Raw genomic sequence first — 18610 nt, forward strand, 5'->3', positions numbered from 1 at the left:
GGAGCACCTTTCAGCACTGGAAGTGGCTCCAAGGTCTTCCTGGAGTCATCTGTTCTCCAGGCTGAACACCCACAGATATCTCAGTGTGTACCCCAGAGAGAGAAAACCTGCCTTCCAGCAGATCAATATTCCCAGCATACCTGATGTTATCCATGAACTTACTGAGGGTTCATGTGATAAGATATGTAATACAAATAAGTCCTGTTCCAACAGGAATAAAATAAGCCATGGGAAATATAAACATCAAGGCTATAGAGTGAGAATGACTCAACAGTAATCCTAACCAGTAAACCAATATCACATACACTCCATCTTGAAATAGAAAACTATGCCAAAACTACCTCATGTCTTCTGAATTCTAAGGAAGAGATCCATCTCATTTGGCTTTTGCCATATGCCATGTAAGCATTTGTAGTTAATCTGGTGAATCTGGACATTGTTAAAGTCAATCCAGAGAAACAGGTCATGACCCTGAGTCATTTGGCCTGTATATATACATAGGTAACTATATATCTCTGTGTGTGTATAAATAAATACATATTCACATACATATATTACAGAATAATAATATATATATTATTGTATATTATATATATTTATTATTATATATATCTAGGCAATAGGGTGACATAAACTGCTCTCTAAAGGGACTTGCTCCTCCCCACTGCCTTCCTCAGACACAGATACTTACATTCAGACAGGTGAAGCCCATCTCACCCAGATAAGCATGGCTAAAAAGAGGCAGAAGAATATCCAGACCTTGCAAATTCCCAACAATACAAGAACATGTCAAGTATTATATGTGCTTGAGCCTGTCCTCATATGCCTCTGCACTGGGCTCTGTCATGCTCTGTAGCTACGAAAGGAGCTGTCAAATTAATCAGCTGCCATGATCTGCACCATCCTTGTCTGAGCTGGAGGAATGATGTAGGAACTGTCATGGAAGGCACAAATCCAAAATAATTGTGAGGAGGGGAGTGATGAGGAATGCATGGATATAGTGAACCATAAAGGAGTACAGTCAGATTTTCAGCTGCAATGCAGGGGGTGAAGGGGTTTCATTTCCAAGGGGAACAATTTGAGGAGAAAATTGTGCCTGACCCACCTGGGTGGGGAAGAGGCAGGGGGACATCAGCAAATGTGTCCAGCAAAGCTGCTCTGTTTGTGGGGAGGGTGGTGTGTGGGCTGAAATGATGGAGGCACCATTTCATGTGCTTGGGAGAATGGTCCATATGTACTCCAGGTGGCTTGGGAGGGGCTGCAGTTATATTAGAAATACATCTGCTGCATGGTAGGAGGAGGAGAAGTGGGTTTGGGAAGTAGTTTTAGGCAGGGCTCCTTCCCCATCTGTCAGTGATGGGGTGCGGTCCTCCTACCAGCACTCTGTAGGTGGAAAGTCATGCTGTCCCCATAAGAGTTAAGCTGTAACATCTTCTGCCTCCTCCACACGTTGGATTTGAGTGTCCAGGCCTCCTCCTCATTTGCCACTGCTGGTCTTGGGGTCACTGGTACATTCTGGTTTCTTCTGTGGCAAGTCATTAATTTCACAAGTTTGCATCTGAATGCCACAATTCCCTGAGAAGTCTTCCCTACAACAGGAAAAAGACTTTACTACAGGTGGGAAGAAGCAGGTTTTCTATGGCTTCTTCTATATTTACTATGAGAAACAACAGAGTATTTTTTACAAAGACATAATTTAGGATCCCAGTTACTCTCATTGTCATTTACTATTTCATTTACATTTCATTGTCAGTTACTATTTCATCTGGCATTGGCTATTTCACCTTTATTCCACCACAGAGCTGGTAAAATGTGGATCATTCTTGACACTTTTTCACATAGCATATTTTCAGAAATACTACAATGGCCAGGGCAATCTGCACCATGGTTGACTATCCTCACTAAAGCACGTTTCAAAGCATTGTTTACACTTTATATGGCATTATCCAGTCATTAATTGACAAAAATCTGTTTCTGATGTGATTTCCTGAGGACATTCCTTCTCACTTTTTAAGAAAAATCCCCATTTAGCTAAGAAGTATCAGTAATTAGTAAGGAACATGAAGAGAAACAGGGACGAGGATTAGCAAAGAGAGAGGAGAAGAATTCCCAAATGTTAAATAGGGACATCTTGGCTTAACTAGGCTGGGGAGCCTGTGAACAGGAACAGCCTTGGTGCATCTCAGTGTAGTAACAGAAACAGGGAGGAGGCCAGACTGAAATAAATCTGAAGTACAAAGTTGTCATGACGCAACTCTGAAATCAGTGGATGAAGAAAACAGAATTACATGGTTGTGGTGGCAGATGCTCCCCCAGACTTCCCACAGTTTGGCCAGAGAGAAAAAGACTGATAATCTATCTGAAACAATGTATTTGCATAATTAACCTTAATTTTCCCACAGAATTAATCTCTCATCCATTATTTGAATTGCCATTCTCAGTTCCACTGAGACAAAGGGACAAAGACTGCTTTTTAGAATTATAGAATCACAGAATGATCTGGGTTGGAAGGGATCTTAAAGCCCATCTCATTCCATCCCCTTGCCATGGGCAGGGACACCTTCCACTATCCCAGGTTCCTCCAAGCCCCATCCAGCCTGGCCTTGGATACTTCCAGGGATGAGGAGTCCACAGCCTCTCTGGGCAACTTGGTCTGAGATTTTTTGATTTCAAAAGCTCTGATTCCTTCTTTCCTTGTGCCAGTATTTAATAGCTGAATCAGACAATCCAGGGTCATATTTAAAACCAAAGAAGAGGTCTAGAAATCTAAGCAATGCAATAGGGAAAGGCTGATCCAGTTGATAAATCTTCCACCTCTACAGATTTTTTTGTTTGATTTCACATTTTCCTCATTCTGTCCCACTTACCTTATTGTCTGCTTGGTGAATCACACAAAGGCAGTGGGAATCATAAGCAGAACAAACCAGATAGCTGTAAAACCTGAAAATCAATATGATTAGCACCTGGAGTTATCTTAATTATTGTATTTTTTCCAATGGGGAGAAACAGGCAAGATTAGGGATAGGCTCTCATCTTGCCCCTCTGCCCTGAGGTAGGAATTTTTCCATGTTGCTCCACTGCTCCCAGGACCCAACCAGAAGGGACTTAGGCAACTAGAGAATGACCACAGTGAAATAACCAGGGACTACTGATGTTGTGGTCTCTGGAGTAGTTTGCAAAACTCCTCCTTCCCTTCCTTCATCTCACTCCATTACTCCTTCTCACCATAACATGCACCGCAGTTTTCTACAGACTCCAGCTGGAATCAAAAGCCTTTGTGCAAAGTCTTGAACATATGTACAGTAAGACACAATTTCTATTTCATCAGCTAATGTCTGAGTGGAAGATGGGGAAGAGGGAGAAGAAAATATCTTCAGACTGATCTAAATGCGCTAGTTTAGCTGTGAAGAAATGTTCTATTTGCCCATCTTTTTTTTATTCCTTTGAAAATGTGAAAAAAACTCAGCATTTAAATATTTACTTTTTTTCCTGCTTTTTTCCAGTTGAACTGATTTGTTGAATTCACATAAAGTCTCAGAGAAGAATCTGAAAATGGCTCCATTTAAAAAACATACTTTTGGTTGATCTGTTTTCTTTTACATTCCTTATGAATCTTTGAAAACTTCTTTATAAAAGCTTTAGTGCTTAAACAATCTGTTTATACTGTCTTTACTGACTTCTCACACAATACATGGATATAGATTTGTCTTGTAGCGTATTTAGTAGCATTTCTAACAGAAATGGATCTCTTTGGAATAGAACAACAAACTGAAAGACCAACTAAGTGCTCTGGGTGATTGAGTGAAGTCTTTAATAAAACAACATACCTGTCACTGGCAGTGTCCCTGAAGTAATAGGGAAAGAGGACAGAAGAGTCAAACCTATGGAGAGAGAGAAATTCTTGATATTTGTATCAATTTGCTCTTCTGATGAAGAGCACCAGAGCAGGGATGAGGACAGAGTGAGGCAAAGAGCCAGCTCATTCCGACACCAAAGCAGTGCCAAGGGTGGAGTCTGACAGCTTGCCCTCTGCACAGAACACTTGAAAATTGCCGTGTTTGTTTCTTGGCCATCAGTAGATCTTTCCAGCCTGGATAATAACATCTCTTCTGATCTGATACCTGTTAATGGTGGGCATGAAGTAAACTGGAATGGAATCCATGTAAGGTCTTTACTTCATATGAGACTGGAATGATGACTTCAAAGGTGCCAAGCTAGTACTTGGAAACATGGTTTCAACCAGGACCAGTTGTTTGCCCAGAAATGTAAACTAAAACTTTTCTGGTACAAGAAATTAATTTAATTTCTCTCTTATCCTGGAAAGGAAGCTCTAAACTTGCCCCAGTATGAGATATGGATAGACTTTTAACAAGACATCTTGTAATAGTGGTTATTTGATAAATTTCTTTTGTGCTGAATGCTGAACTGAGAAAGCTCCAGCCCCATTACATACATCACATCATAATAAACACAAAGGCAACACCTTAGGGGAATAAATATTTGATGTTCTCTTTGCAAGGATCTGACCTTGCTGAGGTTTGAGAGCATTTTGCAGGAAACTGAAATAAAAATTAATTCTCTTGAATTAAAGGCTGAGGGGGCTTCTTTTCTGATCCAGTCCCATGTTTTTTACAATCCCAATTTAATTTTTTTATAATATTTGTACTTTTTAAATATACGTAATTTCAATATCCTGTATTATCTTCTAGGACTGGTTTGTTGATGGGTTATATCCATCACAGCAAGAAGTTCTCTTATCCTGGTAGCACCAAATGAAATCTTCAATGGTATCATGATGGAAAAGAAAAGACCAGACAGCAAACTGTGACTTTTGTACTGGGAGCACTCCCAGGGACCACAGGGAAACAGATCTATGAAACAGGGGAGAAAGTCCTGGGCTGGAACAGTGTGTGCAGTGGTCTGGTATAGTCACAAGGGCTGGAATGACAAAATAGGCTGAATTTCTCACTGACAGCCATTCATTTTACAGCTATAAAAGCCACAGCAAGCTTTCACATAGCAGAAATCTGTTTATTTTCCTGGAAATGTGTGGAGTTTCTCCTGTAATTAGGGACATCTATTTCACAGTTACTTCCCAAAGGATTAAGTGAAGAAATCTGTCTGTGTACATTATCATCATTTCAGTGGTAAGTTACATTTGACTCCTAATCAATACTATTTCTTTTTTTGGCTTTAATATAGATATCTGGATACATTGCACTGTTTTATGTTATGTATAATCTGTTAGTAGTTCTCTTAGCTTTATACTGTGTAGTGAAGATCTTTTGTCTGTTACCTCCTGATCATTAGTCTTAATAAACAATTAATTTTTATATAAATACATCTGATTTGCCATCAATAGAACTTGCAGGATAGAGTGATTCCTTAAATTCAAACTGTTGACAAAATCTGAGACTAAGGAAGGATTTGCCTTCATTTAAACCCCTTTCTCTGAAGGTGTTTAAGTACACAAAGGAGTTCTTTCTTCCTCTCAGTGGCAGGGATTCTTTAGTAAACTTTTTTGAAGCTCCCACTCTCCCCACAAGAGTTGTGGGGGTCCGAACCCCACATGAGCAGGTCAGGACATTGTTGTGGTGCAATCACAACTATCTTACCTGGCTCAATGGTCTGTGGTGGCCACTGGTTGCTGTCATTGGTGCATCTCATATCAAGGGGGGTCCAGATGATTTTGCCATTCACCTCCTTGCACGTTCTGCTGCCAAAGGTGGGGGGTCTTTTATCATAACCTGTCTGGCATTTGAAATGTAAGACTTGTCCCACGTAATGCTTTTGGGGCAGAGTTATGGAGGCATGTGGAACAGTCTTGGGAGGACCACAGAAATCTGTGGGAGCACAAGGCAGCACAAGGTTAAAGCAGACAGATTTTATATACTGCTTCTGTTCCTGAAAATCTTGTGTTCTTAGAAAATATAGACAAGCAGGATATACTAACCCTTTCTAATTCTTTGTTAGGGTACAAAACACTCATTTGCTTACACCATATCCATTATTCAGCCAAGATATTACAGAAATAATTTCTTTCCATCTGTGAAATAATTGAAAATTATTCACCATTTTTACACTACTTCCATGAAAATCAGCAGGAGAAGCATTACAGTATTAAATGAGCTCTTATTTACCTTTTTGTTTGGACTCTGAAAGGTCTTGTTGCTTCTGGGCTGCAGGGCTCCTTGGTTCTCTTTCTGGCTTCTGTGTAAGTTCTAACTCCATCGTGGGAGCCACTGACAACAAATTTTTCTCATCTGTGGAGAAGTTACATTTGTTGAGTTTACAGCAGGACAAATATTGGAACAAAGTGCCAGAGCACCCAAGCTTTTACAAGTTGGATAGAACTGTTTCAAATTCTAACTTAGAAAAATAAGCACAAAAGATCTTTTGTTAATGCTCAGATTTATTTTATACCAAGTAACACATTGGAGAAACACCTCTATGTACAGGAAAAAAAACAACACTCACTCACCAAAGCATTTAAATAGTTGGTATTCCCAAACAGCACCCTGCTGTTCACTCTTACACTGAATTCCTAGGTATGCACCAGCTTCTCTGTCATAGCCAGGGTCACACTCATAATACAGTTTGGTCTGTGGTGGATACATTTCAGCAATAACATCAGCAAATTCAGGCCTTGGAAGACGTGGGCAAATACCTGCAAATGGAAAGCCCGAGAATCAGGACAGCCTGGCATTTTACTTTATGCATCAAGGGCATCCTCGTTCTCAATACTAGACATGTCCAGCAGATGGACAACATGAAACACTATCAACATTTTCTTAATGAAGCTGTACACAATCGTTTTGGAGAGCAGCTACCCACACCAGAGTGTGCATGGAGTCTATGGAGTGAGGTGCAATAGGCAAAAGTAAGCAATTAAAAGTTGCAATCAGCTCCAAGCAAACTTTGGGAATGGGTGTAGACTCTCAGTTCTGTCTGAGGACACCAAAGAGCAGCTTACTGTGAAATAAGGTTGCAAATCTAAATATAACTTGTCCCAAAACAAGGACATGAAGTGTTGTGTCATCAGCAAATCACGTCTAAATATATTTCTCAGTCAGCTGGAATGAATTAAGTTAAATCATTTCAGTGCATTTGAAAAGCCTGCTCAAGCTGAGCTGGGCATCCAGAGGTTGATAAAGGCACTACTTAATGATTTTTTAAGGCCTAAAGGATGAGAAATTAAAGGATCAAATAGTCTGGTTGCACCAGGGCTGGCATTCTGGATCTTTGGGTGCACAATCTGTGGCCTTTTGTGCTAATGCACAACAGTAACAGCTACCAGGAGTGAAATTTCTTAGTCATCATATCCTTGCATTTTCTGCAGCTATAATTAATGCAGCCTTAAAAACCAGCAGAAATGACTGCAAAAGGCCCTCAAGTCTCTGATAACTGTTCATCATTTGGTGTCTGCCCTTGACTTCCAAAGTGCCTTCTCCTTGAAAGACCAACAGAGACTTCCAGCCCTGCAATGCCCTTTTCTTTCATTTCCTCACTTTGATATTTTCTACCCATCTCACTTTACATTGTCTTGCTGTTTAGTAAAAGTCACAAAGGTTGAAGAAGACAACAACTAAAAGTATGTGAGCAGTTTAACAGCTAATCTGCATAAGGGTTGTTTTAATCCCTTTGTATCTTTGTGTTATCAAAGCATTTGCCTTGTAAACTACATCAGACTGTGGCTTTGAGAGAAGCGATTGCACCCGAAATAGTTAACCACATGGTTTACCACAGACTGTCAGGGTGATTAAAATTAAAGAGTTATCAGATCAGCAGCAAGTTGAGATCATGTACTCTCACTTTCCCTGAAAGCTAAAAGCTTGTTTCCCTCAAGACTTCAAAAGCCTCTTTGAAGCAGATTGCAGATCTGAATCTTAGCACAAGGCACTCAAACCTACAACTCATTAGTATCTTCTTAAGAAAACCCACAACATTTAACCTACTATCATAAAGGGCAATCATTCTATTAATTGATGATCAAATGTTGGGTTCTTCTGAACTTGCACACATCAGACAGGGATTGTGCAGAAATGATGCACTTGGGAGATGGTGAACATCCACATTGCAGCAGGATCTCACACAACCTTCCTTAGATCCACCCTTTTAATTTCATCCACATTGCTCAAATTCTTGTCTTCTCACATCTAAATAACTGCAGTATCTTCTTTGACCTTTACAGCCATATTCCTTTCTCTGATCCAGAAAGAATTTTGGAAGATTAATTTCCCAGGTCTCATTGTGACCTCGTGCCTGCATCCCTTTGTCTTTTAAATGCTTCATTGGCACATGAAATACTTTGCTCCCATTTTCAAGAACCTTCTCTTTCAGAACCATCATAACATTTTAAAACACTGTCTTCTCCCATACTAGAACTCTTCACCAATGTGTTTGATATCAAAGTCATCAGCTTTTGGGTTTATTGTACCAGTCCTCACACTGGGAGGAGCTGTGAATGAATACGTATATTACAAAATATCCTATGCCATGATTACTTTTAATTGTGTCAGCATATCTTATGTACCTTCAGAAGTGTTTCTCTTTATGCAGTTTTTACTCCTCCTTCTAGAAGAAGTAGGCACTGGGCATGTAACCCATGCACCCTCCTGCCAGGCAGCTGTAGAGAGTAGAAAGGTCCTCCCTGAACCTCCTTTTCTCCAGGCAGAGCTCCCTCAGATCCCACAGCCTCTTCTCATCACACCTGTGCTCCAGACCCTTCCCCAAATCTAATGCCCTTCTCTGGACCTGTTCCAGCACCTTCACGTCTTTCTTCCACTTTGTGTCATGGCACCTCCTGGAATAGTTTGGGAAGACTGCAGAAAGGATGCAGACCTGGTGAGGTCTGGACCATACTGACCTCTGGAGTGAATCATGCCCAAAACTTCATTCCATCTTTGTGCCCAAGGAAACTGCATGGTTTGCCCCTAAAAGAATCAACATCTTTGCTGTGTGAGTGGTAAAAAAGCCGAGGGATTGGATGAATCCAGGGAGTAGGGAATGGCAGGATAGATCTTTCCCTTCACTAGATTTATGACTTTTTACATTTTTAAGGAAGATTAATTTTTAAGGAAGATTAATTTTATTTTTTGGTTTTTTTTTCTGTTTTGCACCTTGCTGGTAATTAGCCAATCAACTTGTTTGAGTTTGTGTGATATGAGAATATCAATCTTTTAAAAGGCCAGCACATCTGGGCATTACCTGCCTCACAGCCTGTAGAGACCTAGTTTTGCCCAGCCCAGCTTTCCCTGGATTCTGCACCCCTCCACAGCTGCTCCAGGGTTGCACTTCTGCTATTACTGGTTTGAAATACTGCCCTCACATTACCTTAAGATGTCTTGATGTTCTGTTTGCCTCCTAATTTTCTCTTTGCACATATTCCAATTTTTCGTCCCCATGACAAAGTGTGTGCCACTATTTCCTTCTCTTTCTATGCTGATGTCCACTGTTCCCTTTCCTTCATTCACAAAATTCATCAGCCCTACCAATTATTCTCACTTCCCACACCCCAAAAGTGTCCTGTGAGTGCATTTATCTGCACTTAGATGTAGTAAATAGGTCAAACAGAGAAGCTGGTATAATTGTGCTCATAGGGATTTAGTCCTTCTGTCAGTTACAGAATTATGAGAACATTTAGCTCTCCTAAGGCAGATGGGAATTTCTGTTTCTCCCCATATTAATGGATTTTTGGTGTCTACAGCATTTGTAGAAATTCTGGAGGTGATTTCCATTATTATGATGGAGTGGATGGAGACAAACCCTTGGAATTAGGAGACTTGTGTATTGAGACAATAGACAGCCATGAAACACAAAAATTAAAAAGGACTTATTGGTTCTGCTGGAGTGCTCCCTAAATTAAGTCTGAAAAGCTTTTTGAGATCTGCAAGCCTTGTCATCTGAGCCAACAAATAGATGTGAGCTGGGGTGTCTGATGCCATTTGAGATGTCTCAGGGCATTTGGGATTTCCACAGGAGCTGCCAGATATCACACAGGAGATACTGGAGGGACAGAAACCCAGCATCTAGATCAACATCAGTTCTTTCAGGTTTCTTTCCTCATGTTTCCCACCCAAGTATGTTACTCACCCAACCACAAAACTGCTCTCGGTTGGTGAGCTGGCAGTACCAGGCTGCATGAAACCCTCCTGCCTGTTCCTATTCCATGTCTGAGCTGGCAGAGCAGTGATAGATGAGGCTTTAGTCCTTTAGTCCACAAGAAGTGAGCGGGGAAAATTCGTAACAGGTATTTTTAGTGCTAGGTAAAACACAGTGAATCATGCCACAATAACCTAAACTCAGAACTTCCTCTGTCACGTGGCTGTGTGTCACCAGCTCTGACATTATTCTGATGTCAAGTTAAAGCAGCAAAGTGCAAAACCAGGACGATTTTCCCCTTACTAAAAAGGCAGTAGGATGGGATTGGTAGGAAACTGGATGTTCTGACGTTTTGGGCAGAAGCAGTGGAAGAAACCAGGCACTGCACACAGCTGCCCAGTTCAGGGATGAAGAGCACCTCTCCCCAGAGACACCAACAAATCAAACTAGGCCAAAATGAAGATATTTCCCCAGCTGTGCCTGAAAAGCTAAATCAGCCTGGGGATTTATGTGCTGTGTGAAACTGGGCTCTAAATGATCCAGTCTCATGAAGATGAAACTGAACAGGCAAAGCGAAGGAATTGATGCTGACAACAGGACTGAAAGGGTAATTAAATTTTTCTAACTTTAAAACTTATTCCCAAAGGATCCTTTAACAAGCAAGCCTCAGCTCTGCAGGTTTCTTTTCCCCATTCATGTAATTCATTGCTTATGTGAAATTGTGAGATGGGAATAGATCACGGATGTGGGGTTGGGGCACAGACCCAAAATTTATTGTAATCTGCCTGTGAGATTATAGTTAGCTGTACCTTAGATTATAGAGAGATTATTTTAAAAAATAATTGAGTAGTAGTGAATCTGCAGTGTAACAACCAGAAATACAGTGCAGATAAAATTACCAAAATGGCACAAGTTTTAATACAAACAGCAATGGAGGAGAGACCAGTCTTAGGGGGATGGAGGTAGTTTTGAATATTCCCAGCAGTGGAGAAGAAGACTGAGCTATTCTAAGGATCTGGAAGTTCAGTCCCTGCTGAGTTTGCTGTACCAGATGTCTCTGTTTGAAAAACAGTGTAAAACAAAGTGGAATATGAACTGTCAGGAGCTCTAGGACCATAGAAAATTGTGTTTGGGAGAAATGCACTTCTCTTACCTCTTGGCTTAATCCTGCTGACCAGCTGTTTGCCATTGATCTAAGCAGTGGTATCCAATGCAAAAGAATTCCATATACAGCAAGGCTAGAGTGGGTTGCAGAGTGGACTAAGCTTTCTCATGTTAAGCATAATTTAGCCTCAGGAATGTGCATTCTTAGCTCCTTCTGTGAGAAGTGCAGCTGGGAAAACCTCTCTAGAGCACAGCAGACACCTAATTTACCTTCTCCAAAGCAAAGATTTAAGGTGCTGCTTTCTTTTCATTAGCTGCAGTGATGGAAGAATGCTCTTATGTGTTCACATTGATAATCAGAGGGATTTACCTGATGTATTGATGGATCTCATGCCTGCCCTAGCAGGGGGGGCTGGGCTGAGGACTTGGACTCAAAATGTGGAATCAGAAGAGGGAACATTAGAAAAGAGGGAGAGGGAGGAAGACCAGCCTGGGCACAGAGTGCTGCATGGAAAGTGCACTAAGTAAAGAATGGGGAACACTTGTTTTTGTTTCTGGGTGTTTGTAACATCCTTAGTTCTGTGGTAAAGCCACAGTGCTCAGACTCTCTAAATGCAACCACGGCACATGGTTTTGTAGCAGAACACAGAGCCAAGTTTTGAGAATATCATACATGAAAGCCTTGTTTTGGTGTGTGACAATTTTGCTTCAATAGACAACCTCACTAGAACATGTCTTTGATCTACAAGGAAACAAAAAATTGTCTTTTTAAACAGCAGCAGAAATACAGATTCTTTCCTTTGTCTGGAACTTTCTCAGCCTTGCCTTTTATTGGGCTGAAAGGGCAGTAGAGAATATCCTCTCTGAGAATAATTGAATGGTCTGTCAAGTGTGTGTCCCAATCTTGGGAGAGTAAGAAAAAAAAAAAGGTCTGGTGAGGAAATTTTTTTATTTCAAATATGCCCTAAGGATTCATCTCACCTGACTTAGGGACTTAGTATGGTCATGGAGCTTTGCCCTGGTGATGTCAAGAGTGAGATGGAAATTTTCTGCACCTAGTAATGATTTTTCTGATGTATGAAGTATTTTTCCACATAGAGAGTGTGGGTTCCACATTATGTGTGGGGTCACACTTTACAAATCAAGAACATCAAGAAAAATCAGCAGATGACCAAGTGCTGCTCCCCTGGCAGGGCTGAGGAACAGGGAATCAAGTGAGAAAAGTCATGGAAGGACTTTGGAAATGTGGATTTTGAGGAAGCATTGGAAGAGATGGAGCAAGGACTCAGTGAAATACGTAGTTCCAGAATTCAGGACCAAGGTCAGGGAATGGAATCCATGCATAGAAAATATCCAGAATCTGAGCTTTGAAGACAGCATTTATGCAACAGGGGAAAACAGGGCAGACAGAGTTGAACATTGAGGAGGTAGAGAGACCAAAATAAAAATACTCTGAAGGCAGAAATGAGCCAAGTCAGAAACAGTGGCTTTCTAGAAATAGATAGAGTGGACTTTTTTCTGCAATAAAAGGAGAAAGGGGATAACATCTTGCCTCTGATGAAGTGGGGAAACAATTTCTCAAGCTGAAGAAGCAGGTACTGCAGGATCTCTGTCATAATATCTGCTTTTTCTCAGTAGGATCACACTTTTGAAACACTTTTTAAACGTTTTTTTTAATTGTACCTGTATATTGAGCCCTTTGTTGCTGAAAGCCATGATAGCCAAAAAGTTTGCAAAGTTATTTGCTCTCCAGTTGACCTTAAAAGAATCACTCGGCTGTGTTTGACAACTTTAATGTATTCTGCATTGCATTTCAAATCCATGGGAGCCAGCACTAATATGCAATTATAATGGAAAGAAATTCCTCTCATTTAAATGACTGAGATCTGGTACCCATCTTGTGTGAATGAAATTCACTTGAACCAATTTCTTTCTTTGGTGAGTTCTAATCCTTTCCAGGTTTAACTTGCAAATCTATTGAGTGTATCCCTGTACCATGGACAGCAAGATGGAAAGGTTGTAGAGCACAGACCAGCTTTTACCTTGTGCTTGACCCTCCCTCCAGGTTTCACCCATGTCTGCAGCTTCTAGGCACTCCTGCTGTGAGAGTAAAGGAGATAAATGTGATACTCTCCATAGGAAAACCAGCATTTCTCTTCTTTTTAGCATTTCTCTTCTTTTTAGCACTAAGGTGCAGTTTAAGTGTTATTAAATAAATGATCATCCCATGCCTTAGCTTCCCCAGTCCCCCAGGGCTTTGCCTTCTCAAAGCATTTTGAGATCTATCAGTGAAATTGTTCTGTATAAAAAATACTTTTAATTTCCTTTTCCCTCTAATTACATTTATTCCTGACAGTGCATTTTGACAAACACCATCTAGGGATGGATCTATTTACAAAACTGAAGTTGCAGTGCTGGGACAAGCTGAAGATACTGAGGCAAAATAATAAAAAAAGCACTGTATGTGCTGAGGCCTGTTTGATTTTTGACCAGTTCGACCCAGCCCCTTTTCCTTTGCTTTGCTTATGTCTATTCCCAGGTCTCCTTGTTTAATTCCCTAAGGAATTAAAACCAACAGAACTTACAGCTACAATGCCTTAAGTGCCTCTGTGATAAAAACCCCTAAATAGGTAAAAGGTGGTGTTTCTACCTTAACATATTATTTGCAGGGAGAAATTACAAATATATATATAAATATTATGTTTAAACATTGAGAAAAACACTGAAAATAAGCACAGGAAGCTGAGGAAAGAAGAGCTTAGTGATACAGTGGAGAATGCAATGCTGTGCATTTATTCATTCAGTGGTGAATAAAATTACATCAAATAGCATAAAATGCAACTGCTCTGACACGCCTCGATTTTTTTCCAAAAGAACAGAAAGGTTTCTGATAAACGAGACCTGCCAGCAAGAAATTTCACAACATGTTCCAGGCAGAGTAATACAGAAAGTGTGATCTGGGGGACCTGACTCATCCCAGAACTGATCCCACTGACACATCTGTGGTATGTCATCCCTCTGAGCATCTCATGGTGCTGCTCCTGCACGCAGCACCAAGCACTTCCCGTGGGCTCTGGCACCTCATCTGGCAGTGAAAACGCTCCATGAAGGAGAAGGTGCAGCATTTACTGGCAAAATAATGAGAATAAAATCACCTGGGGCTTCAACATTTGTGAAGGTCTTTCCTGCATTAATGAGTTCAGTCATCAGCAACACACTCTTCCCTTGACATAGCCAGCCCCAAGGAAAATTCCCAGCCCTGCTAAAGATGAGCCATCAGCAGCTACAGTAGCAGCATATCTGAGAGCCTGCCTTAGGCTGTGTCTGTTCATACCTCTCAGCCTGGACATCATCATCAGACACAGAAGGAAACAGCACATTTTTGGAGCTTTGAGAAGGGAAGATTTTTTTTCCCTGCCTTTGAACAAAGAAATTTAAATTTAAATACACTAATGCATCACCAGACCATTTCTCAATGCACACACTTGTCACGATAAATAAGCCAAATCTAAGCAGTGTCACCATTTTTAAATGTGTAAAATTATGCTGAATTGGATTAGCTGTCTCCATTCATAGTTTATAGGCACTGCTGATTGAGAGGCATGGCTGAAAAAATATTTCATATCTATAGTACCCATAGCAAATTTGTATGGTACCTTTTAACTAATAGCATTGCCACCAATTTTACCTACAGAGGTACTGCCATTTTAGTGTCTATTTTTGTTTCCTGAAGTTACAAGGAAAATGGAAAAAGGAAATACAGAGGGCTGCCTCAGGGTGCTTTGATCTGCCCACTGTTCCAATGATGGGTTGGAGGATACATATATTAGTCAGACAAAAAATATCCTCTAAAGCTCTGGATTTTCTGCAGTTGACAGTTTGTGGGCACAGAACCCATTTCTCTCATTTCCTTAGAATAATAAATTCCTTAAGCTCCTTAACATCTTTCCTTTGCTGAAAGGAGTCATGATGTTGTGAACACCCTCTAACAGCCACCAAAAAACCCAAATCATATTTTCCCTCCCCAAAAGGCAAAAAGAGTCTTTTACCTGTCTTCTTCCCCTTGATGAATCCAAACAAGACCCACATCCAAAGCCACTTGAGCTCCATGGGACTTGTCCACATCTTTTCTCCACACCTCTGAGGATGGTGAAGTTTCTCAGAAGTGATGAGCTGTTGCCAACCAAGCCAAGGAGCTGATTACTGCCTGATGAGGCTGTCTGGGAACATCACCCACGTGTGCAGGGAGGGCTTTGGTCAGCAAATCATCGTTTTGCTGGCTCCACGGGAAAGAACAAAGGCTGCTTTCTGTTCAGGTATTAGTCTGTTATCCAGGAAACCAAACTCGATGCTCGCTGTGGCGGAGCGTGCCATCGTGTGTAGGAAGTGGTTTGACACATCAGAGCTCCTGGCTCCAGAGCCCTTTCACATTTCACTACAGCTGAGTTCAGTAGAAGGGGGGAAACTTTAATAGGTTTGTTCAGGCACTCAGCCCCAAATCTGTGGCTGGACAGGTATCAGAGAGGGACCATGGCTGTGGAATAGATGTCTGGTGTGTGACAATGGATCTCAGGCAACATCTGTGGGCTCTACCTGCAGAAAAAAAGGTTCCATGGCTTATCCTTTTGGCTTTTCAGAGGTCTTCTGTTAGTGATGATAAAGCCACGCTGCATTTGATTTTGATGGAAGCATGTGTGCAGTTTCTCTGAATCACAGCTGAGCTTCTGAAGGATGGACAGCTTGATTAAAAAAAAAAACACAAATGAGGGTGAGGCTGGCAGGTTTGGAAAAGGTTTCCCTTGTTCCCAAATTGTCTGGGTGTGACATGCTTCAGTGAAATTCTTCCAAGTGCCAGTGGAAAACTGGAAATTACTAAGGAAGTATCACACTTTATGTAGTTTTTCTTCAGCCATTTCCACAGAAATGATTTCCTTTTAGTAACTAGAGAATTCATTAGGATAGACTACAGAAAAAAAAAAAAACATATTTAAACTATCTGTGGTATTCTATCATGATTAATACATGCTGGGCATTTATTTCTCCTTTATAAATCCTCAAAGAATTAAATCTTCTGAACAGGCAAGCTAAGGAATAGATGTGATATATTTTTAACTGCTGCTATGGCTGCATCTATCAGTTTGCCACCTTTTTCCTGATAAAGCTCCCTTTGCTCTTGCCATGAGAGATTTTGTGCAGCTTTGTGATGCAGGTGACAAATCCTCCTGCAGGGTTTGCCAGCTGCAAGGCTTTGCCAGGAGATTACTTCTCAAATCCAAATGCAACAGGGCATGGAGAACAAGTAAGACTTCTGAAGCAACTGCTGTGGGTAAAATGCTCTGCTCACCCCGGGGCTGCTTCACACTCCACAGGTATTTACTGCCTTTGCTTTAATATCAAATCATCTTCTGTATTTAACAGTGTAATAGGAAAAGCTCATGCCAAAGCCCTCAGAAGGATTTAGAGAGTTTCACTCCTGAAAAATCTGTCTGAAAGTCTTAGATCCCAATCCTTCACCTTTTTTCCAAGACGCCTGGACATACGTAACTGTCTGAACCCTACAGTCATCTGTGCTGGCAAAACATATTTATTATGTTGCCTGGAAAGAAATCCCAAACTTTTTATCCTTTCCTTACTAAATACAGGGTCTGTTCTTTTGAGGTGAAGGGATTTACTTGCCAAAATCTGCTTCAATTTCTTGCTTGGTCCAACTATTTAATTCCACAGCTATTTTACTGGTGGACACAGAGGGAAGTTTCCTGCAGTCCTCCAGCTCAATCTTTCATGCAGACATTTGCTTTCAGGTAACAAACCTCAGTACAGGTTAATAACAGCCACTAAGATTTTATGAGAAAAGGTGAGTTTTTATCCAGAAATGAATGGAAAGTACAGTCAGTTGTACTGGAAGGAATGGTGACTTCAGGTGGCTCATTGCTACAAACACAGATTGCATGAGAAAGACCTGTAACTCAGCATTTACACCTCTTAAAGGTCAGAAAAAAACAGTTATGATTTGTGAGAGGAATTAGCCAGATCAGCTTTTGGAAATAAGTCAGTTTGCTGAATGATTCTACAAAACGAAACAGTGTAGATTCTGCAAGGAACAGACCCGAGGTAGAGAAGAGGAGAGTGAGAACAGAGAGACCCAGCAGTGGAGAACGACACCCAGGCACAGATAAAAACTGGGGTTTATGAGAAACTAGCATCATAATTTAGATGATTAACATGAGATGTTAGCAACAGAATTAGGTGTGGCAATAAAGAAAGGGAGGTGCTGTGAAAACTCAGTGTGTATATGGGAAGTGGTGGAGGAAATAAAAAGGAAAAAAGGCATTTTGAGAATTAAGGAAGATGTAGGATGAAAAGAAGGTGCTGGTATATCTGTTGCTCCTTGACTCTCCTCCATTGACCAGCAGAGTTTTGCTGCTCAAGTAAGTCCTATTTTTCAGCAGAGAGCTGGGAGGAAAAGAGCCTGTCACATAGCTCAGGCCACCACAGACAAGATTATAAAGATTATTTTTATTCAATGTCACAAGACCAGAAGTGCAGAAATGGAGTTGTCAGGGAGTAAACCACAAACAGAGCTACAGCCTTCTTAGGTCTAGGTTTAACAAGGGCCTTTTGAAACCCTGTAAGTGCTTTTAAAACTCTGCACAAACTCATTTGGTCTGGAGGAGTGTCCTTTCCTTAATCTGTCTCTCAGCCAGCTTGGAGAAAAGGCAACACTTGATCTTATTGGAGCCCTTCCCAGTTCAAAGCAGTTGTAAACATCCATGTAACTCACTGAAATAATCAAGCTTTGTGTTTTATTCAATTTTTTTGCTGTGAATCACTCTTATGCAAGTCCTCTATTCAAGGAAATAACATTTCATACGGACCTTCCCAGGGAGGGTGTGGGGGTGGCTCTAGCAGCTACCTAAACTCGGTTAATCAGCTTATGCATCCTTAAAATTACAGTAATGGTGGTTGTGAACTCACATTATGCACCCACAAGGGCCTTTCCCAATCTCCACAGCAGCATCCAGCTCTGCTGCAGGGCAGAGGTTTGGGGAAGCCAGAGTTATACCATGTCCTCAAAATTATCATCAGAAAATTTTTATCCAGCCTAATTATCTATAAAAGCCAAACAGGTTTTAATCACTTTTTATTTCCCATAAAACTGAGATGAAGCTGACATGAGGCACACAAACTTCACACCTTAAATGAAGCATCTTTACCATGTCCACAGGGTTCCATTCAAGAGGGAGTTGTATGGTCAGTACAGTTGTCAGAGTTCCCCCTTGAGTCAGTGGAGAGTCAGTAAGGGCATCTAGAGAGTGATTCACCTCCTCTTCTGGACATCTACATCCACCAGATGAGTCACTCATCTCCTCTCTCTCTGCCTTCCATCTGCCCACAATTGTTAAAC

The 18610-nt window shown here is 41.0% G+C and overlaps 1 protein-coding gene and 1 long non-coding RNA gene across 2 annotated transcripts in view; one reads left to right on the forward strand and one right to left on the reverse strand.

Annotated features, from left to right (window-relative positions):
* Nucleotides 1–18610, forward strand: part of LOC111923147 (uncharacterized) — a 32148-nt gene that overhangs the window by 4387 nt on the left and 9151 nt on the right. The window lies entirely within an intron of this gene.
* On the reverse strand, nt 1502–15313 carry LOC111923146 (interleukin-2 receptor subunit alpha-like). Its single transcript, XM_023918793.2, has 8 exons — nt 15255–15313; nt 13248–13302; nt 6482–6667; nt 6141–6263; nt 5616–5843; nt 3828–3881; nt 2868–2940; nt 1502–1589 (listed from the first exon to the last, which is right to left on the reverse strand). Exons 2-7 carry the CDS (start codon nt 13279–13281, stop codon nt 2888–2890), a joined length of 678 nt encoding a protein of 225 aa, XP_023774561.2. The 5' UTR covers nt 13282–13302; nt 15255–15313; the 3' UTR covers nt 1502–1589; nt 2868–2887.

Source organism: Cyanistes caeruleus, chromosome 4 (assembly GCF_971803275.1).
Source record: "Cyanistes caeruleus chromosome 4, bCyaCae1.hap1.1, whole genome shotgun sequence".
Taxonomy (NCBI): Eukaryota; Metazoa; Chordata; class Aves; order Passeriformes; family Paridae; genus Cyanistes; species Cyanistes caeruleus.

What these genes read in the sequence shown, in the direction of transcription:
- LOC111923146 (XM_023918793.2), bottom strand. Translation starts at nt 13,281, where the DNA reads ATGGGTGAAACCTGGAGGGAGGGTCAAGCACAAG. An exon ending in GAGGGAGGGTCAAGCACAAG is followed by an intron (nt 6,668 to 13,247) that starts GTAAAAGCTGGT and finishes TTCCATTTGCAG; the next exon opens with GTATTTGCCCACGTCTTCCA. An exon ending in AGGGACACTGCCAGTGACAG is followed by an intron (nt 2,941 to 3,827) that starts GTATGTTGTTTT and finishes ATTGATTTTCAG; the next exon opens with GTTTTACAGCTATCTGGTTT.